General features: G+C 40.4%; 1 protein-coding gene across 3 annotated transcripts; it reads left to right on the forward strand.

The window, feature by feature from the left end:
• The first annotated feature begins 220 nt into the window (after positions 1 to 220).
• RPF2 (ribosome production factor 2 homolog) lies at positions 221 to 11,401 on the forward strand. 3 transcript variants are annotated; one of them, XM_012572653.5, is made up of 10 exons: positions 221 to 343; positions 1,457 to 1,589; positions 2,383 to 2,420; positions 3,029 to 3,068; positions 4,760 to 4,841; positions 4,934 to 5,010; positions 5,334 to 5,433; positions 9,541 to 9,643; positions 10,584 to 10,728; positions 10,993 to 11,401. In XM_012572653.5, exons 1-10 carry the CDS (start codon positions 321 to 323, stop codon positions 11,170 to 11,172), a joined length of 921 nt encoding a protein of 306 aa, XP_012428107.1. In that variant the 5' UTR covers positions 221 to 320; the 3' UTR covers positions 11,173 to 11,401.
• The last annotated feature ends 10,435 nt before the right edge of the window (positions 11,402 to 21,836 follow it).

Raw genomic sequence — 21,836 nt, forward strand, 5'->3', positions numbered from 1 at the left:
GGTGAAGAACCTTTTCCTGATATCCATCCTAGCCCTCCCGACACAACTTCAGGCCATTCCCTCGGGTCCTGGCACAGGTCACCGAAGAGCTCGGTGTCTGTCCCCGCTCTTGCCCTCAGGAGGAAGCAGCAGACGGCGGTGAGGTCTCCTCACTCGCCGGGCAGAGCCGCCCCAGCGCTCCCAGCCGCTCCCGGCACGGTTCCGCCCCCGGGACGGCGGAGCGGAGCCGCGCCCCGCGCATGCGCCGCGCCCCGCCCCTCTCCCGGCGGACGTGACGCGCGCGGCGGCTCCCGCCGGTCCTGCCGCACGTGAGGGCAGCGATGGATGCGCTGGACCGGGTGGTGTGAGTGTGCCAGGGGACCCCCTCTGGGAAACGTGAGCGGGCGGCGGCCCGGGCCGGGCTGCAGTGGGGAGCCAGCAGAGGGAAAAGCCTTATGGAAAACGTGCGGGAATGAGGAAGCCGAGCGCTGCCGTCTTTTTGGTGGTGGCCAAACAGCCCTTACTCAGTTGGTGGCTTAAAATAACCGCGGTGACCCTCTGGTGTTGAATCTGTGTGTTCCCGTACACCTGAGGAAATTTATTTCTGAAGTTTCAGTACTGCCCAGCGGCAGCATGGGGAGCGATTGCCATAAACTAAAACACAAGAAGTCCCACCTGAACGTGGGGAGGAACTTCTTCACGCGAAGGGTGACAGGGCGCTGGAACAGGCTGCCCAGGGAGATCCAGGAGTGTCCCTGTCTGGAGACAGTCCAAACCCACCTGGACACATTCCTGTGCCAGCTGCTCCAGGTTACCCTGCCTCGGCGGGGGCTTGGACTCAATGATCTCCAGAGTCCGTTCCACCCCGGCGAGGCTGGGATACCTCGGCGTGGGGGTATTGTTTGTTTTAAATAAGAAAATAAAATTAATGCTTTACTGAGAAGATAATCTAGTGGAGAACTGTAATTCTTAAGCCACGCAGCCACAGATACGTATGAGGTCTGTGCCCCTGCGAAGGCTGCGGTATTTCACCTGGATAGTGCCCAGCGTTCCTCGCTGGTTCCTGACAACAGCTTTTACTTTCGGGGCCGTTGGTGGTCTTTGAGGAACTTTTTTTTTCTCATAAGCAAGTTTCTGGCTTGTTGAGGGAGCTGGTGTGAGGGGAATCCTTCAGCCTTGCAGTAGGCTGGGAATTCTAGTACAGCTTGAGCTCTAAATTAGCAGAAACTAAAAAGCACAAGATGGTAAAATCACCTTTGCTAATTTGAGATGACAGAGAGGAAGAGGAGTGGCAGGAAAAACACATTCACCTGAGACAGGGCTTTTGGCATTGATTGTAATTCTGCAGGTTGGGATTAGTTTGAGTCATTGAAACAAGTTACTTGAATAGTTTGTTCCAATTCTTGTTTGGCTTCACTGTTTTCTGTAGTGTCTTGTTACATATATTAAGCTTTTAATTTTTAATTTATTGTTACAGAAAGCCTAAAACTAAGAGAGCAAAAAGATTTCTTGAGAAGAGAGAACCCAAGCTAAATGAAAATACAAAAAATGCTATGCTCATAAAAGGAGGAAATGCAAATTTAACAGTGACTGAAGTGCTTAAAGACATTGTAAGTTGTTGGACGTAGCATGCAATCAATCTTCCTCTCTCTTTTTTACAATTTTCTGTCTCTGCTGCACAATCAGTATTTTCATACTCTCCCTGTACCCCGAATCTCAGAATGACGAATACTCCAAAGGTGTCATTACCTGCTTCTAAATGGCGATTGTTTTCTTCCAGTTGCTGCTTTGCCAGAAGTTTTGAGCTTGCTCTCTTATTTTTTCACAATTGTCTAGTATATGAGGTGAAGTGTTGCCAAGTCTGTTTGAAAGCAAGAGGATGAAGAGGATTAGGTACACAACTGGGACTGTGTCACACAGCTAAGTCATATCCCAGAATCCTGCAACCTGACTTTGTGTATTGATAGGGAGCTTTCAGCCCCTCCTGAGACTAAGTTACCAATCTTGTCTCATAACTCCATAGCTCAGATTATTATAGCTGTTCCTACACTTGTTTTTCTCTTTGCTTTATTGTTTTCCTATTCTTTTATGCTTCTATAATCAAGTTGTTGTTCTCTCCCTGTTTTTTCTTATGCCACTTAGAAGCAGAGGGATTGCTTTGATTCCAGCTGTTTCTCAGTTAATTTTTTATTTCTAAATTTCTACAAATAATTTATTGTGCAATTAATTTGGAAACAAGATTGTCACCATCTTGAAGGGTTTTACTGTGAGCAGGCCTTTTGAGGTACCTTCTAGTCTGCTCTGCATGGTTACTGTTTCACGTGATCCTGTAAACTGTTGGGTTGTAAAAACAACAGTGCTGTGCATGTTAGAGATGACTTGTAGTGACTTTGTGTTTTGCAGTATGCTGTGAAGAAGCCTTTTGCTGTACTGTATAAAAGGTAAGTGATCTGACTTTGACATCTTTGAGTCTTCTGACTGACAGACATAGTTTCAGGGCATAAATAGAGATGCAGGCTAGCCTTGGGGCTTGAGCAGTGACCAGGGTACAGAAGATGAGTGATCATAATTTTCAACAGACTGGAAACAAGCTATGTGTGATCAGTGTTGGTGCTGAGCCCTGTTCTGTGGCAGCTGCTACGGAGCAGGATTTGGCTCTAAGTCTTGTTTGAATTGGGAACCCAGTGTCTGTGTGAATGTAGTGCAGAAACAACTGTAAATTGTTGTCTAAATTTAATGAATGAACAGACAAAGGTAGGTACTCATAGTGCCACTGGTGATAGTGGTAGTGGTGTTCTGCAGGTCAGGCCCCAGGAGACAGGAAATGTGGAGGAAAGTACTTAGAATGGCAGTGATGGCACTAAAGTGTTCCTGGCAGTAGTAATATGACTTGTGATTTGAACTCAAACTGAGTCTTTACTGCTGGAGTTCCTGGTAGAATGCAAGACTTTGTATTATCAGAGAATTAATAAGAAGTGCCTATCTGGGCCTGTTTTTTGGAGTGTTTTTGGGGTTTTTTTAACTTTTTTTTTTTTTCTCCTCCTCTCAGGAAGAATATTACCAGGCCTTTTGAGGACCAAACAACATTGGTAAGTATAAACAATGCTTTCTCTTACAACAGTTTTAAGCAGGTTATCCTTGTGTGCCAAAAGATGAACCATCAGGAAAGAAGAACAGCCTGTCTGAATAGAGCTTTGCCTGGAACTAAGGGGTAAAAAGAGTATATCGCTTTTGGAAGAGGCAGGCTATTCAGGAGGACCACAAAGATGTTGTGAGGGTATGCAGGGAGAAAATTAGAAGGGTCCAAGCCCAACTAGAACTTAATCTGGTTACTGCCACGAAAGATAATAAAAATATTTTTGCAATTAGATCACCAACAAAGTGAGGGCTAAAGAGAATCTCCATCCTTTAGTGGATGCAGAGGGAAACACAGGGACAAAGGATGAGGAAAATGCTGAGATACTTAATGCCTTCTTTGCCTCACTCTGTAATAACAGCACCAGTTGCTGTCTGAGTACCCTGTGCTGGAAGACAGGGACAGGAAGCAGAGTGAAGTCCCAATAATGCAGGAAGAAATGGTTGGTGATCTGCTACACCACTCAGACAAACACGTCTATGGGGCCACGTGGGATCCATCAAGGGTGCTTAGGGAGCTGGTGGAAAAGCTCACCAAGTCCATTTCAATCCTTTAGCAGCAATCCTGGCTGACTGGCTAGAGGCATTTTTTTAAAAGGGCAGTTTTGCAATGTGTGTGTTGTTGCAGTATATGCAGAGCACATTTGAAGCATTTGAGTTTTTTACATCTCTTTAATAAAATTTACAACTATTAGGGGGTGCACAGATATCAACACAGTGATTAACAGAGCTGTATGAGCACATGTTTCAAGGGGAGTCTCCTCTGCTCTGTTCTTGGCCTGTCTAGAATCAGCATTTCTCAGGGATCTGGTGGCAAAACTTGATGCTGAGGTGTGTGATTTGTACATGCAATTAATCCAGCCTCCCCAAGTATCCCTCTGACCTCCCAGAGGGGCAGAGCTGCAATGTCGTCTCTGAGCTGCTGCTGTTGCAGGGTGGGAGATGAAGTGTCCTTCTGTGCTTCAAAGTGCCAAGTGCAGGTGTGTACTTGTGGGAAGCACTGCATAAGTTGTATGTGTGTGTATGTCACCCTTGATACACAAGATAGCTGCTGCCTTGGGAGGCAGAAGTGCATAAAAAGACTTTGGAGCTGGACATCTTTAGAAAGAACTTCTCTAATGAAATTGACATGAAGTTGCTCTGTAGTAGGACTCTTGTGCCAAGTGCAGATGTTTTTAGCTTGCTGTTGAGGGAATTAACTGGTTGTTCAGAAGCTGTTAGGCAAAGCCAATATGCTGTATAAAGCTTAGTTGGGAAAGTACAATGAGACATTCAAATGGTAGCTAGCTTGACAATACTTGTCAGTCAAGGAGAAGTGGTTGAAAGTATCTTGTGTAAAACCAAATAACCAAGAATTACAAGAAAGGGTAATAGATAAAATGGCAAGAAAAAATGCCTGACTTGTATTTTAAAATGCAATGGTAAATAAAAAAAAAAGAAATTATTCGAATCTTGAATCCAGCTGTCAGTTTTAGCCTAAGTGCTGAAAATCACTCATGACGTGCTCAAAATTCTTCTGTTAAGTGCAGTTGCCCTTCTCATTAAGTAGCTCCTAAACTCATATGTTTGTGCCATATGTCTTTGCAGAATATTTTAAACCCTGTGAACTGCAACTGAAAAGTTTGATTATTTTTTTCAATTGCAGGAGTTTTTTTCCAAGAAATCAGATTGTTCTCTGTTTCTCTTTGGCTCCCATAACAAGAAGCGACCTAACAACCTGATAATAGGTAATAAATCTCGCTTGGGTTTTTATTGGGATGATAGGTGTAGTTTTCAGTGAATATTTAAATAGCTGGATTTTCTTTTTTTACTCTCACAGGTCGCATGTTTGACTACCACGTGCTAGACATGATTGAGCTGGGCGTTGAGAAGTTTGTATCCCTAAAAGATATCAAGGTAAGGAATTGCTGTAAGGAATTCAGTATTTCAGCGACGCCTACTGGTGGATTTTTTTGTTGCAATTTTTTCTGCAATTTCCCTGAAATCAGTCAAGTTGTTTAAAAGAAGTGTTTCATGCAGTGTATGAGGATTGGCAATTTGTGTACTCTGGAATGTTAATTTTATGCTCTGCTTTTTAATTTAGTTAGGTTGGTCTATTCTGTCCCTATTGATCACATGTCACAGCACTTTTTCTTTCAGTGTTGAATGACTGGTAGCTATTAAATGAATTATATGTTCCCTGTCTGAATTTTTGTTGTTTTAAAATTCTTTTTCCACAGAACAGTAAGTGTCCTGAAGGGACAAAACCTATGTTGATATTTGCTGGTGATGTGTTTGATGTGAATGAAGAATACAGAAGACTGAAGAGCCTTCTTATTGGTCAGTGTTTCGATTATTTGGGCAGTAGGATTGCATGGATTTATAATAATATGATCTGTTGGGAAAATTTATTTTGTCAATAAATGCTTGCTTATGTTCAGCACAGAAGGAAAACAAGAATGAGCACTTGTAGGTTTCATGTCACATAAAATTAAAGTTTACTAATCGTGATGACTTTTAAAGGGAGAAAAAAAAATGCGCTAAAAGACTCTGAAGATGAAACTTCATATTCATCAGAGTTCATAACTTTGGTTGTGGGAAAACTGTCATTTTCCAAAATGTCTTGGCCTTCTAATTGTACTGGGTGGTCATTTTTCTAATCAAATAATGTTTTGAAGTATCTAAATTGAAATCAGTGGATTAAGTTCAGAAAGTGGGATATTTTTGCTTACAGAAAAGTCAAATCAGTCCAATTCAGCTTCTGTTTTCATAATGAAAGCATTCTTGTTGGAAATTCCACCAATTCTAACAAGCGTGCTGTTGCTTAGGATATTTGGACAGAACAGGTGCAGTGAAAATCAGCTATAGATATGTTGTGCCTTAACTTTAAGGCAGGCTTGGAACTTAGGAAACAAACAGGCATGACGTTTTTTATTATTTTAAAGTTGGAGGCTCTGGAAGATAAAGCACATTGTAGCTTCAAAGAAGCTATATGTAGACATAGAAGTTATAGGATATTGTGTCTCTTGGCACTTAAAAAATAAAAATGCTTCATGCTTGGAAAAAAATAGATCTAGTAAGTAGGGTGGAGTGATTTTTCTTCTTAAAAGTTTTCCTAAAAGTAGATTAGGTTTTTTGTTTGGTTGGTTTTTTGTTTTTTTTTTAAGCTCTGGTAAAATACTGAACTTGACCCAATAAGAACAGTCTTGTTCCATTCTTGGGTTTCTAGGTAAATGATTGCTCTTTAGAAACAGACCCCCTAAAAATGGGAAGTTTTTTCTGTAGTGTTATTCCTTAAAGCAAGATAATTCATCTGGAATGAGACTGAAAGGGAGCAGGAGAGGAGTAAATTTTCTTCCTCTCAATACAGCGGATTGGTTCTTGGGGATGGATGAAAGGGTGGTAACTGAGCTTATACGTCTTTGAAGATGACTGAATGCAATGATAAGTGAGTTTTACTGCTGCATGTTTGTGTCACTGTAAATGAGTATTTACACAGGAACCAGGTGCGTTTTCTGAAGTGTATCCTTGTTCAGGCATCTGCACAGTGATGGGCATCCAGATGTGCTCAAGCAGCCCAAGATCAAACATCTGAAGTGACAGATAGGCATAGTGAGATAGTTGCCAAATATCTGAGCAGTCCTTCCTATTTCTCTTGATGTTCACCTGTCTTTCTCCTCTCCAATTTGTTAGCCATTAATGACTTGGCAGTTAAATATACTCCACACCCAATCTTTCTTCTTGAACACATGCCAAGTACTTCAGGTCTTAATTATCCTACTGAGTTCTGTGAAACACCCAAATGCAAAACAATTGACAAAGAAAAAGGTTAAGGAGAATAAAGGCTTGAAGATGTCACTAACAAAATTGTTTGGGTATGAATCTGACCTGCTTCAAAATTGCCCTTAACCAATAAGGAAGAAGTGACTTGCTCCATTTCTGCCAAAAGATGGTACCCTTAAGCTGCTACTCTTGCTAAGAAAGATACGAGAATTTATAGCAACAGCTGCAAATATTTTGTTGCTGTACCAGTATTGTTGGGGTCCCAGAGGGAATATCAGATAGCTGACAGCTTCTTGTTGCCAAAGCAGTGTGATGCCAGTCATGCTGAGGAACAACCAAGCTTTCATTGGCTTTTGTGATATCAAAAGGGCTTATGCATATTTGGACAATCATATTACAGCAGTTTCTTGGTACAAGTAAGGGCAAGGGTGAATTATTGTCTTCATGGTAACCAAATGCTATAGTCTGGTTAAACGGTGAAGTGGAAGAAGCTCTTTAGGAGAAATAAATGACAGATACATTTTCTTTGGAGACCTGGAAGAGAAAGACATACCACTTTTTCTCTTGGTTTTCATTGCTCTCCGACATGGTAGTGTAGTTCATTGAAATTATGTAAGTCTTGGAATGCATTTAATGAAATTCTAATAGTTATTTATGCCTGCATCTATAACATGTTTCAACTCTTACAACACTGCCTGTTTGTTGTTAGTTCTGTTATTGCACATCTATTTTATCCTAAAAATGGCCAGACCATGATATGGCATGCTTATACACTTTCTAAAATGTTGGTTTGCACATTTTAGATTGGCTGTCACCTTGGTCTTCAAACAGCCTTCCTCACACAGACTCTTTTTGAGTGTGAAAAGATTTGAGGGCTTTTTCTGGCCAGGAAAGGGGATGGCTGGGCAATGTTTAAACTGCATTCATGCTAACCAGGGCTACATAGAATGCAGTGTTACCAGCTTTTGGATACTAATTGATACAGAAGGAGTTAGATTCCAAACTCAATTAGGAATTGATCTGGAAATAGAAAGGTTCTGAAAAGCTCTCTGTATGAAAGAGTAAATTAAACTTTCTGGAAACATGTTTGAGGACAAGGAGGAGAGAGAACTAGGAATGGAAAGAAAGGAGAAAGCAGGTCTCTAGTCCAACCAAAGCAAGAGTTGTAAATTAAGAGTATGTTTAAAAAACTTCAACTCTCTGGGTGTACTGAAGTGTAAGGTTTCTGCAGCTGTTCGGTGTTGCCAGGAAACAAATTCCTGACCACCTGGGTTTATGGGAAGAGATCATTCTGTGGGCAAAAAGATGTATGATGCCACAGGAAAATATGAAAGGGAGGTGTTGCCAATAAAACCACTGTGAATGTAAGCTTGTGTACCTGCAGAGAACTAATTGAAGGGGAAAAAAAATATGCCACGAGTGAACAAAATGTTTTATTTGCAAGTTTTCCTCTAACTACAAGTTAGACTTGAAATAAGAGAGTATTTAATTGACCAAGAAGGTTTCCTGGGCTTACTCCATCCGTTATTTGCCAGGCAAACTGTGTTTTGGATGTCACTCCAGTGCTGATACTCTTTCAAAAAGGTAGTGAAGGAAAAGACAAGTAGCCAAGGGATCTGAAAACAGAACATAGCAGAAAAGAGTGATGTGTTTTGCATCTGTTAGCAGTTCTCCTCTGTTTCAGCATTGCTCTGTCATGTTTATTAGCACACCTTGTTCCCTTGCTCAAGGTCACATTCTTTCTCCACCCTCTGCATATGTTGGACAGATTGCTGTGCTCATTGCGGGCTCTCTGATTGCACAGTATATTTTCATAGCCTGATATAAGAACCTTGCTAGAGGCAGCCCGTTTTGTATTTAACCCGTATTTCAGTGTTCTCTTTGCAAATTGGGCAAGTATTTGAAGTGTCTTATTTTTGTAGATGTGTTGCTTATTAATAGAGAAAACATTAGACATAATGACAAATACTGCTTTATGTAGAGGACAGAAGTACCTTGTTGTGAGAGAGATATGAAAGAAATTATATATCTCAACTTTTTCCCAAAGTTGGAGAGAGAAAATGTAGGAAGAATAGTCAAGGTGCAGTTTTGACCTGCTGTGTACTGGTTTTGATCCCTCTTTCTACTGTTCCAAATCTGTCTATGATTAAGATTTAAGTATGAGGTTTGAATGATGTCTTTAAACAGATACCTGAGGAAATGGCTTCTCTGTACTGATCTGTGTTTGTCTGAGCATTGACTGGCCTAAACACCAAATAAGATATTTTTTCCCCCTGATTTTAGAGATGAATATTTAAAACAACAGACAGTGCAATTATTCACATTAGCTCAATAATGCTACATTACTTCTCTGAAAGTGTATTTGCTCTTTTCCATACACTTGTGTATAGGAAGTATGTATATTCCTGCAAAATTATCTCTGGAAGTCACTGTACTCCTGTCAGGATATCCACATACATTTGGATTCACCAGTGCACATCAAAATCTGCGATGTTAAATTTCTGTCCTGTGTATTGGCCAAGCTGCAGTTTTAAGTAGGGTTTTTTTTGTGAGATTCCTGTTTCAAAATGGGCCCATATCACATCACCAATTTGTTACAGGTATCTGTTGGTTTTATTTTCAGCCAAGAAACATGCCATTTTTTCCTTTTAAATACTCTCTCAGATTTCTTCAGAGGTCCCACTGTGCCCAGTATTCGTCTGGCTGGTTTAGAGTACGTTCTGCATTTCACAGCTGTAGATGGGAAAATTTACATGAGAAGCTACAAGTGAGTATCTATTTTATCTGTTTGTCTGGGATTTGGTACACTTATCAACTTTAATCTGTAGTTGTGAAATTGAACTGGCTTGAGCTGCATTTAGAACATGCTATGTGTAGAGGTGCTCCAGTGTAATTTGTACAGCAGAAGACAAGCACTTGAGCCCTAGGTCTGCTGCCTCCTTCCTTGTCGAGCTCCTCCTGGCTCAGGATTGCTCTTTCATATGGCTCGGCTGGTAAGGTGGTGTGAATTAACTTAGTGAATTCTGGGTGCTGCCTTAGTCTAGATGGCCTTAGTCTGTTCTGAGGCTGATTTCTACAGCTCTTCATTTAGGTGTTTGCCAGGGAACAACAGGAGATAGGCTGCACAAGATAAACCAGCAAAAGGCAGGACAAGGATATCTTTCTTGTTGCATTGGTGTTCACCCTCACAGTCACTCCCTGCCTTAGGAGACTGTGAACATTCATAGCTTGTGTTCAATGTGATTTTGATTTCTATTAATACAAAATCATTTTAATCAGCCTCATTCTTAAAAACAAAGAACCAAAACACTTTCTTCAGATAAGTGCTCAGGTTATTTTGCTATAAATTATAGTGAATATTTTTATGTCTAATCATACCCAGGGTACTGTTTTGATTTTGAAAAGTAATATGGATTTCAGGGTACTGGGGCTGAATTTTAAAAGTGATGCTGATTATACTGGTCATGTTAAAAAAAAACAAAAACAAAAACAAACTACATTAGCTAGGTCATATTTTGGATGTGTTCAAATTGTAATGGGACTAATTTATTATAAATTGTTATTGATGGATGCCTTTCCCAATGATAGAATTAGTGGTAGCAGTTGATTTATTAGTATTTTGAACTGCAGGATTGAACCTGTTAAGGAGATGGATACATCTCTAGCACAGGAGACAATGTTGATTTGGGTTGGTTTTCTCCTCCTAGAGTGCTTCTGAAGAAATCTGGCTGTAAAATACCCAGAATTGAACTGGAAGAGATGGGACCTTCATTAGATCTGGTTATGAGGAGGACACATTTAGCCTCAGATGACCTTTATAAGCTGTCTCTGAAACAGCCAAAAGGCCTGAAGGTATGTACCTTGGGAAGGGCATTGTTTTCAGACTTGCTGTGTGTTTGACCAGAGCTTACTTTCACCGAGGCCAGCTGACATTCCTGGGGCCACAGTACTTCTGTGGTGCTCAGCTGGCAGCCAGGCTCTGCTCTAGAAGCACACAGAACACACAGCACAAATCTTAGTCTCTCCAGCCAATGTATGAGGCCTTACTTTTGGGTACTTCTCACCAGAGCTCCTGGGATTGTACTCAGAAATATTAACATTGTTCTTCCCTTACAGCCCAAGAAGAAAAAGAATATCTCCCATGATGTGCTTGGTACAACTTATGGTCGAATCCACATGCAGAAGCAAGATCTTAGTAAACTGCAGACACGGAAAATGAAAGGCTTAAAAAAGAGGCCAGCAGAGAAATCAGCTGAAGATGGTGTGGCTACTCCCAAAAAGTCAAAGTCAGCTTGATAGTCTGGGACAGCTTTGAAAACTCCTTGTACTTTCAAATTTAGAATATATGTTGTAATATAAATTGTCAGACATTAAAGATTGAGCTGCTGTTAGGTTTAGTTTTGTAGCAAAAAAACTTTCTAATACTTTGTTATTTTAAAGGGAACATTGGGGTATTGAGCTTTAACATGGAGCTGGGTTATTTAAAATTAAAAAAAAAAAGATAAAATTTTCTTAGTTCTCCAAAGCTGAGTGTTTGTTTCTTGGTATTAGCAATATGTGGGAGTCAAACAGGTGACTCATTTCCTGTTCAGTTTCACAGAGTGAATTTGAATGGTTTTAAAATTTTAAAATTCATCTGGTTCCAACCCCCTTGTCATGAGGAGGGACATTTTCTACTGGACCAGGCTGCTCAAGGCCTCATCCAACCTGAACACTTGAGTCAAGTACCCAACTTGAACACTTCCAGGGATGGGGCATCCCCAGCTTCTCTCAACAACCTGTTCCAGTGCCTTACCAGGCACACACAGAAGAATTTCTTCCTAATATTCCCCATGCTTTGTGCTTTTAACATAGAGGCATTTAAACTGTGTCTCCAATGAAGCAACTTGCTGGTGGGAGAGGCTTAAATACCTCTGTGCTGCCCTTCAAGTGCTCTCCTGCTGATCTGCAATCCCTCTCCAGGCTTTGGGCCTCTCTTGGGCATCAATCCAGTCAGAGTGGGATGGATTGAGGTTCCCTTCCCCCCATTCCTATACTTTATATAAGAAGTAATAAACTTTAGTTTTATTGCTGTTTTCTTGGGAGCCCTAGATCAGTCCTTACACATTCTGTGCAAGACCAGAGCAATGAATGTGCATAATATTATCTGCATAATATTATAATAAATGATATATAAATACCACAATAAATGAACAACTTTTCTGTTCATTTATTGTTCATGTATTTCAGGCTTTGCACAACTGCAACGTTCAATACATTTTCTGAAGTGTGAGCTGAATGCACGTGTGATGGCCAGGCTTTGCTTCTGACTATTGCACTGGCAGAAGTGGGAGTGCTTAAGGTGCTTTTTACTGTGGTCATCACCATGGTAGCAAAGTACCTGATATTTACTTTAGGCATAAATGAAACCTTTACAGGTTGAATTTCAATCTTTGCTGCCTGATTTGTGCCCAGAATGGAAATATGTGAAGCAACCACTAAAGGTCAATTTTTTCAGATATTTTTTCTTCGTACCCTGCTTTCCTCCCAGTTTTGTGCTCATGAGTTAGTGCAGACTCAGCTAGACTTGTATAACAGGGCTGAGAGTTTAAGAGTTTAATGAGACTTTGGTATAGTGTTCTGGTTTTGGAACACACTGAAAAAACCTAGGTTTTTTAAATTCTGATTGTCTCTTTGGAAGCTGTTTCTCTACCCTTTAAGCATAATTGTTATAGAAGTATACACACATTACCATGAACACAACAAACTTGCTCATCCTACTTATGTTTTTAATACTTTTCTTGCTAGTTTTCTAATCAGCTGAAGTGTCACATCAGAAATAGGTGGTTTGTTATTTTCAATTGTCTTCTGCATCCTGGATGGAAGTTGTTGGGCAGCTTTGCTTTCCTTATGGGAGGGCTGAGCTGTAGCTGCAGCTGAGCAAATGCCACCCATGACATTCTTGCAGTGCTCATTTGATAAAATTTGTAGTGTGAAAAAGGAAGGGTTTTAAAAGTTTGGGTTCATTTGGCGGGCACAAACATATTTATCATCAATGTATTTGCATGGCTCTCCCCAAACTCTCTGATCTATAACCATGTGAGAAATTGATTCCATAAACTTCTTCAAATTTGTATTTCCCACTGTATCTTTCTGAAGTACAAATCACTAGGCTTTTGTCTGAAAACTGTAGAAGAACCATATTAGCAGGCAATGCTGTCTTTTACAAGGTTTGAGTTGTAGAAGTAATAGCAAAATACTATAAAGTCATAAAAGCATGCCCATAGTTTAAAAGACTGTAATTTTCAAGATTTTCCTAATTTGGAAGCTAATTTTGGTGCTTAAGTTGGATTTTAAAACTTTACTTTTTAGCAGTAATGTAGACCATCTATAATCCTGTCACCTCTTAAAGTAAAAAGTGTAACTTGTTCAGCAGGAGCCCTCAGAGAGAAGCTGTTGTATCCTGGTGTGGGGTTTTTTAATGCTGTTGCTGGTTTGCTCCTTGTATGAAGAGGAGCTTTGGACAGGTTAGGGCTACTGCACCTTCCAACACCTGAGTATGGTTACTTAAAGCTTCAGGGGGTGAGAAGTCCTGGAGCATAGGAAATCAGTCAGTGGGGAGAACCCAGGTGCATTTATTAGCCCTTTGCAGGTGGAATTTGAAGTGCTTGGTGTCTCTGACCTGTGGCTGTTTGTGTGAGTACCCTGTTTGTTTGAATGCCCTTTAATACATATCTTTTTGTACTGGTAAAACACAGTTACATGGGAGACAGAATGTGTTAGATATATGAGGCAAAGATATTTAGGTTATGCTTTTTCATGCCAATCACCTTCAGGTTTTATTGTTAGCAAGGATTAAAACTTACTATATTTCTGATAGATACTTTGTATTACTCAAAGTAGTGCCATTTTGGTGCAAAATTTTGAGTGTGAAGTGGAAATGCTCTCTTGTTATTCATAAGAGAAAGGAACAGCCCTGATCAACTGACACCCTTTGGAGAAGTTTCAGCCTTGCTGTGAAACACTGATAAAGCCACAAGGCTGGTGGCTGATGCGATTTCAGGGGTTCAGCAGGTACAACCACATAGCTGCTCCATAGGCAATGGCTGTATTCCCAGTATCTGATTTAATTCGAGGTGAGTGGTGATAGGAGGGCTAAATATAACCTTTCAAGTAGAATGCTCTTATTTCCCAGATTTTTTCAAAGTGTAGGGAAATTTCTCTGTAGCTGCGTGCGTTAGGAACAGAACGTGCAGTACTCAAAGGGCAGCTGATGAAAGGTGCTTGCTCTACCTCAATTGCTCCTTGCTTCCAGAGCTCACCAGGCTCTGAAAACACCTAAATATGGCCTCAGGGGTTGCCTGGCATAGGCAAGGCATAACAGGCTTGTTCATCCCTTTCCTCTGGCTTTCACCTTCCCACCTCCTGGCACACAGGAGTCAGCTTTATTTATGGGCTGAGCCTAGTAATAACTCTGGTTTGAAGCAAATACATGTGGGCAAAGCGTGGCTCCTGAGGCTGTGCCTGTGCAGGAAGGTGAAGTTGCAAATAGTCAAGCCCACACTCTCTTTAGTCTAGTTGGCAGGATGGCAAGGGCAAGGAGGGTAAAATTTGTGCCTTCTCTAGACCCCTGGTCTCTGTGCTGATGCTTCCCAGTTGTGCTGCTTGTGGCTTTACTGCTACTGTTAACCAGGCTCCTGTCATAACTGATGAGACACGTATAATATACAGCCTACCTGCAGTTTAAGTATTTTTGGCTTTTTTTAGGTGTGGTGGAATTATAAAAAGTAGGAAGAAAGGTAGATACCGAGTGCTGAAACCTGCTGAAACCTTGGGATTCCCACATTTTTGGGTATCTGTCCTGGATGCACATAATCACAGCTTTAGCTCTCTGTTAGTATAATGTGACAGACCAAGTAATGAGAGCAATGGGTAGTGTGTGTTTGAAAAGAGCATATGAACTCTCTTCCTGGGTTTGGTAGGTTTGAGCTTATCTTTACAGTTCCTTAGCAACATTATTTGTTTTCAGTAAGTGCTTTCTGGGTCTGATTGTGAAGGTTTCCCTCCACCATTTGCTTGGTTGCAGCTGGAGAGGGTTAGAAAAGAGCATGAAAAGAGGACATGGCAGACACATCGAGTGTCACACTGACTGCTGCATCCTTCAGCCAGGGGAAAAAAGGCTTATTCTAGATGCTATCTGATATAAGGGAGGAACAGGGTAAGGAGACTAGAGCAGAACTCTGTTAGAGATGTTTTCATTATTAAAGAGAAGAAAGTGGAAAATGTTAGCTGTGCATAATATATATAACATAGCCATACATAATACATGTTAACATGTGTATTACACATGGTGCAGAGTTCTCCCCTGCTCCCCAGTGCAATTTATCTCCTCCCTCTGAACTTTGCTAAAGTGCCTCTAGCAGTACTGACACATCCCAGATGCAATCCAAAAACATAGCTGAGAAATGGGTCAGTTGCATCACAATCAGGTTTCCTAAAAATATACAAAGGAAGGAGACATGAGGCTGATGAATGTGAAGTCTCTGTAGGATTGCCTTTCTAAATGGATGAATGTTTCAAGTTAGGAATATAACTAACACTATATAGGAACCTTTACAGAACATAGTGAAAAATTTGTAAGTAATCTGGGATTTAAATTTGTCCTAAATAACATGGGCATAATCTACTCAAGGCAGTCAGTGAGCACAGCAGATGTTCTCTGATCAAGACATTTCTAAGGCATCTCTTCTTCATTTCTTGTTTTGTTCGACTTTTGGTGATACTCTGTTTACTTGATCTTCCCCCCCACTCTGCTTCTCTAAGATAAGTGCAAAGTAATTCAGGGGAAGTAGACACAAAGTTTTTAGTAGAAGTTAACAGGGAGTATGCATGGTTAATGACAGAATCTCATTTTCTTCCAACTTTCCGCCTTGATAATCCCATAATTCTTTCTGTGATGCAACACCACACCTATGAAATCTGTTTTCTCACTCCATCCACGATCCTGAAGTATGCCCATATAGGGCCTCTCTTCTGTTTTGATTGTTGCAATTTGTTCCTCTTGACTCCTTTCACCCTCACAGCCTCCAAAACAAACATGACAGATCTGCAGTGCCCTTTTTCCACTGTTTGCCTTCTTCCACTGGCAAGAAGTTGAGTTTCTTGTCTTGTATTGTTTATGCACAATAAACTGTAGTTTTCGCATATACAATGCTGCAATGCAAAATAAGGTGAACTTCAGAATCCAAGTTTTTCTCCCTCTTTCCCAGCATTTAGATGTATTCCCTGGAGAAGGCAGCTCTCAGCAGGCATGCAGTGAAAGGGCTGTCACATAAGGCAGAGCTCTGTGATCAATTCTAAGGCTGCTTTAGGTACTGGCATTATTTCTTCCCCTTTTAAATGCACAAAATTAAACGATTGATCTCTGCTGCTGGCCTCTAGGCAGGAGAATTACTGATGCAGCAGTATGCCCAAGATCGTCTGTTGCCAAAAGATAGTTTAAAACCCCTTTCCCTCTCCACTTGTTTTTCAGATAAATGCAAGTTCCTTGAACTAAAACAGGCTCCCCGTTTTCCTAACCCAAAGAAGTCCATGAGTATTTGCATCTTTTCAGCTTTGATTGCAATTTGCTAATGTTTATCTCCAGTGGCAACCAAGCTCCTTGGCCTGGAAGTCGCTCTCTCCTCTGGAAGAAGGTGAGGAAGGGACCACAGAAGTGAGGAGGAGGAATAGTCAAGCAAAATGTCTCCTCTCTCCCCTGGTATGTCATGTTCTCGTGTGTGACAGAAACTAGTCTCCCAAATGCAACAAAGAAATGTGAGATATTGGACAGTATAAATTCACCCCAAACATCTCGAAGCATTCAAGTTCTTATGAGTCTCTCACCTGTTTGGTGTGAGTCACTGCCAAAGATGGGCAGTCACAGCTGCTGTATCAGGGAGTCTGTCTTGGGACAGAGCGCTGCAAAGACTGTGATGTAGAACTTGCACTCACCTGCCATTGCTGCCATTTAAATTTTTTTTTTTCAGTTGAAAATAGATTATTATGAAGAATTTATGAGGGTCTCCAAGGGCACTTGCAACATGCCAATAAACAGTAATGAGATTTTAATTAATAAAAGGCAATGGATTTCATCTCCTGTTGGCTTATTTTGCACAGAGGAATAATTCCTTGCTCAACGGGGTTATTGAAAGAAATGTTAAAGTTTATGTATTATGTTATGAAAAGAAGTTTGTAGATGCTTTACTTTTTTTTCTTTTTTTTTTCCTGTCTTCTCTGAACATACTTGAAATACCTAAGGACTTGCAGGATATTGTAGGGAAAACAGTATTACAACTCAAATGTGTTCTGTAGTTGATGGGTGAGGGGTTTCTCTTTGTATTTCAGATGCTCACCTCTTCAGGGCTGTGCAGAAAGGCTCACTTGAAGAAAGATTCAGAGACCTGGTAACTGCTGGGCACTTCTCTCTTTCCTTCCAGACAGAGTGGGATACCCACCCTTCCTGTCATTAGCCTTCTCCAGAGGCAGTAGGTCATACATAACATTATTTCTTTAAAAAACCAAATAAACCCACAAACCAAACACTTTATAGATAACACCACGTGGGGAGTGCAGCAGCAATGCTGACATAAGGAGTTAGGAAGGTGCAGCTGTTTGTGGGACTGGCAATCAGGTCAGGGCATTGAATTCACTTGAAAAGGCAGGTGGGGGAGAGGGAAGGGGCTGTGCTTTGCTTTGAAGCCTGGATCAGCTCCCTGATCTGGCTTACAGCACAACTGGATGTGCACTGCTGCACTGGGGAGGCAGCAAAAGGCTGGAGGATGGGAGATATATAAGGGAACTCATGCTACTTGAGTTGTTGCTTACAGCAGTATTTGTAAGACAGTGTCCAAGTTTGAGAATTATTACAGTTTTGAGTTTGCTTTTAAGGAAATTAATTGGGTTTGGGACCTCTATTTGCCAGTAAGCTTCATAACAGCTTTCCTTGGGATGGTCTCTTTTAACACCATTTTACAGATGTGATAGCAAAGGTTAACCAAACTTATTTGCTTTGGGAACAAAGATAAAATGTGGAAGTAATGAATTCCTTGTTGGTGTGGTCTCTCTTTGTGGTTTCCATGTACCTTCCTGTGGCTGAAGCCTTTACTGTCTCTGCTGTGGTGGAGCTGGCACAGCTGTCAGCGTCACTTGGTCGGGAAAAGTTGACTCAGGTGGAATCACTGATGGTTCTTAATTTTCTTTGCAAAGAAAACCTCTCAGAAATGCTGAGCTATTTTAACAAAGACCAACACCAGTTGTAAGAAAGATGCTAGGTTATCTCTGTGCCATTCTTAGCAAAACATGAAGAAATTGGTCCAGATTGGTTTTAAGGGGCAGCCTTCAAAATAATATTCAGGAAACTTCTCCTGCTGATCAGGAGTAACCTTCTGACAAAACTCCCTATGTGGTTTCTGGTCTAACTGGAAGCATTTTTTCCACTATGAAGATTTCTCAATAAACATCTTTTCCCTCTGATGCTATGGAGCAATGCTAGGAACAAGAATTTTTTGAGCTGCATTAAGTGATTTTGTTTAATGAACTTGAATAAAAAATTAAGTTGGACTTGTTCTAGTCTGAACATGATTAGAAATACTTCATGCATGTTTTGCTTGGAAAGCTAATGCTACATCTTATCATGAGCCTCAAATATTGGATGGCAGATTTAGTTATTTTCTCCAGCTATGAAATATGCTTTAAATTTCATTTAGATTGCATTATCTATGTTACTGTTTTCAGGATGAAATAGCTGTTTATTGTAACTATAATTAGTTATATTAACTAATATTACTAGTTATATTAGTTAAGAATGTAACTATTATACTTTAGTTATAAGAACCTAATAACTAGGTTCTTAGCTACTTTTCTTTCAGTTCCTGGAGGGAAATGTATTCTGTGGCCTGTGTGGTTAAGCGACTGAAAGGTTTAAGTATGTGTAGACAAAACTGTCCATGTTAAGGAAAAAGTATAGTTAAAGGAATATTATGAATAAGTGAAAGGTGAAATTCTTTTTCAGCATGTGAGGTGCAAAGGGCACAATAAACCTACCCTAAAGATGATTTCATGCATGATATTCTGTCAAAGGTAATTCTTGCTTCTTTAGGGATTCATGCTTGTGGCAGATTTATGACACCTGACTGGTATGCTTGGAGAAAAAGATGTATTAAATGCTAGCAGAGAAGAAGGAAAAAGCTTGTCAAAACTTGTGGTTTATGAAAATGGTGCCAACATTTGGTCAGAGCCAGCTTTACTAGGGTTGTAATCAATTCTGGGAGCTGAGTTTACAGGGAAGTTTTGCTGTTCTATTAAAAAGTAGAACAGGATGAACTTTTCAACCTAGTAGGTAAAGAGCTAGTTTCCATGGGCCCAATTCTGTCAGCAAAAGAAATGAATGTTAAGAAAGAAGAGCCAAATTATTAAGACAAGGCAATAGCAGAAGTGTTTTCTCACAATAAAAGCCAGGTGACTGAAATCATAAACTAGCTGGTTTTCCATGTCCCCTCTTGGACACTGAACCAGACACTTGACTTGGAGACTTGTTCAGAGACTGAACATGGATTTCCTGAATGGTGGTAGCTTCTACTTATAAAACAAACAAGCTTTAAGACCTTGTCCTTCAAGCTCTCCTGTTTACTTGCAACCATGCATTGCAGAAGAGTATTGAATTCAGTTTTGCTCCTTGTTTTCCCTGTGTTGAGGGAAACACTTAATGAGAACAGGCATTCCTCTTTGTTTGGGAATGTTACCCCTCCTTTGTGTTTTGCACATGCCAAGAAGTAAGTACTTACGTGATTAAGATGGTTTGTACATGATTAAGATGGTTTGTTGTTTTAGATCGATAGTTTGGGTGTGGGATACATCCAGCTTCCATGGGCCAGAATATCTCGGTGAACTCACTGCTACTCTCACTTCCTGCTGAGGGAGAGATCTCAAAGAGATCACTAAAGTTTAGCAGTTGTGTGAATAAAGATATCACCAAGATGAATGAGTTCAAGTGACAGGAACCTTCCTTTTCCAAACAAACACACTCCTGTTTCATAGTCAGTCCATGAGAAAAATAAGCTGTTGGAAAAATTGAATTTCACAGAATCACAATATTTGCAGACTTTATGTTGTTCCAAGTCAGAATAAAAAGGCCAAACTTCCCATTGTATAAAAACTCTGGGGAAAGGAGAAAGTTAATTTGTCACCATTGAAATATTCATACCTTTATATTTGGTATAACATTGGCAATAATGCAAATATCAGTCTTACCCTTTTGTAAGTTGAAGATAAAGAAATTAGGTTTATTAAAAGCATAATGCTTTACTTCGACACTTTTACTTCTACAGGTTTTGAATTTCCACCTACATCACAAGGTGAAAAACTACTACACAATTAGCATCAAGTGTCCTTTTCGTCTGAGGGGACATGATTTAAACACTTCCTTTCCCAAAAGTAATTTTTTAACACAAGCATTTAAACTATGGAACTCCTACTAGAAAATATGAGTGATAGGAAGAACTCCATTTATCATAGCTCCACTAGACTGGGGAATACTAAGAGGAAGTTACTACTTTACTTCTTTACAAGCCAGCTGTGCAGTGGAATGGTCTGTGCCTACATGAAGAGTTAGGGGAAAAGGAGGAAGACTTTCTAGAATAGAAAACTTAAGGAAGGATGGAAAAGAAGATGAAAAATGTGAGGGGTTCTGGATTGAAAGAATGTGGATAAATGTTTTGACTCAGTTTGGGAGGTGGCTTGTGAAAGGAGTTTGGAGATAGAAGAGCTTGGGATATAAAAAGTCACAGCTATGAAAAAGCAGATGAGAGAAGAGACTCGGGGGATTACTGTGCTGTGCTATACAGGATTTTGATTGAGAATGGGCAGGGATTACTGTGGCACCTCCCTTGCTGCCTCTAAGCAGCTCTTATTTGGAAACAGAAATTTTCAGAGACTTAGCCTTCTCCCAGCAGCAAGAGTTTTGTTTCCCCTACATTCTCTTTTTGTCACTCAAAAGTATAAAAATTAAAATGTCATTTCCAGATGAAAACTATTTTACCATCTATTTTATAATCAATACTTCAGCATCGTAGATCCGCCAAATTCATTTCTTCCTCTACAGTTTTTCCCCCTCCTTTTCCAGCATGGGCTGGAGAAGTATGCACGTACTTCTGTCCCGCGGGTAGGCTCAGCTGACAGTGGCACCGTCTCCTCTGCTCAAATCCATTTCCAAATTTAGTCAGGGAGATGTAGCAATGAATTGCGGACAAAGCCCATTCCCGGCTTAGCCAGCAGATGGCAATTCCTGCTTTAGAAGAGATCCTTGGGGGCGTACAGAAAGAGGAGTTTGCAGTAGCTGAGTCTCCATAACGTTTCATTGAGCATAAAACACGCCTGGAAATTGCGTTCAGATTTCCTGTCAGCTACTACCAAATCAGATACCAGAGCTACTCAGAGTGTGAAATCAGTGTTGTCATACCTTAAGGAGGAAAGAACTTAACACTGTTCTGTTCAGCCAGCAGTTAACTCTGTTTTGCTAGTCCAAATAGCAGCACATGAACTTTTGGTCCTGTTTTAATGGTATTGCAGAATCTACATTGCTTTGGGGACGTTTTCTGTCACATCAAATGCTTCTGAGGTGCATTGACATGGAAAGCTGAAATTAAAGCTGCTACAAAATGGTGTTTCCCGCCGTTACAAATCTATGGGAAATGACCCATTTCATTTCAGAAGGAAAAAAAAATAAAGAAAAAGAGCCTGCAGGTGCTGGTAATATATGTATTAAATTACAGACTTCTGAAGGAGTTTCCCATAGAGGACTGCTGCAGAAAAATCAATGTAAACTTGGGTTAGGTTCTTTACTGTAAAATTGAAAAGCATCAGGAATGATGTAAAAAGTCAGCAAGACAGAACAATGATTAATGATTAATGGGCAAATGCATTGATATTTTCCTTTCCCTTGC

This window comes from Taeniopygia guttata, chromosome 3, assembly GCF_048771995.1.
Source record: "Taeniopygia guttata chromosome 3, bTaeGut7.mat, whole genome shotgun sequence".
Classification (NCBI taxonomy): Eukaryota; Metazoa; Chordata; class Aves; order Passeriformes; family Estrildidae; genus Taeniopygia; species Taeniopygia guttata.

Bases quoted from the DNA above. Each gene is read 5' to 3' on its own strand.
- RPF2 (XM_012572653.5), top strand. From the start codon at position 321: ATGGATGCGCTGGACCGGGTGGT. The intron at 344-1,456 runs GTGAGTGTGCCA...TTATTGTTACAG, and splicing joins GATGCGCTGGACCGGGTGGT to AAAGCCTAAAACTAAGAGAG. The intron at 2,421-3,028 runs GTAAGTGATCTG...TCCTCCTCTCAG, and splicing joins TTTGCTGTACTGTATAAAAG to GAAGAATATTACCAGGCCTT.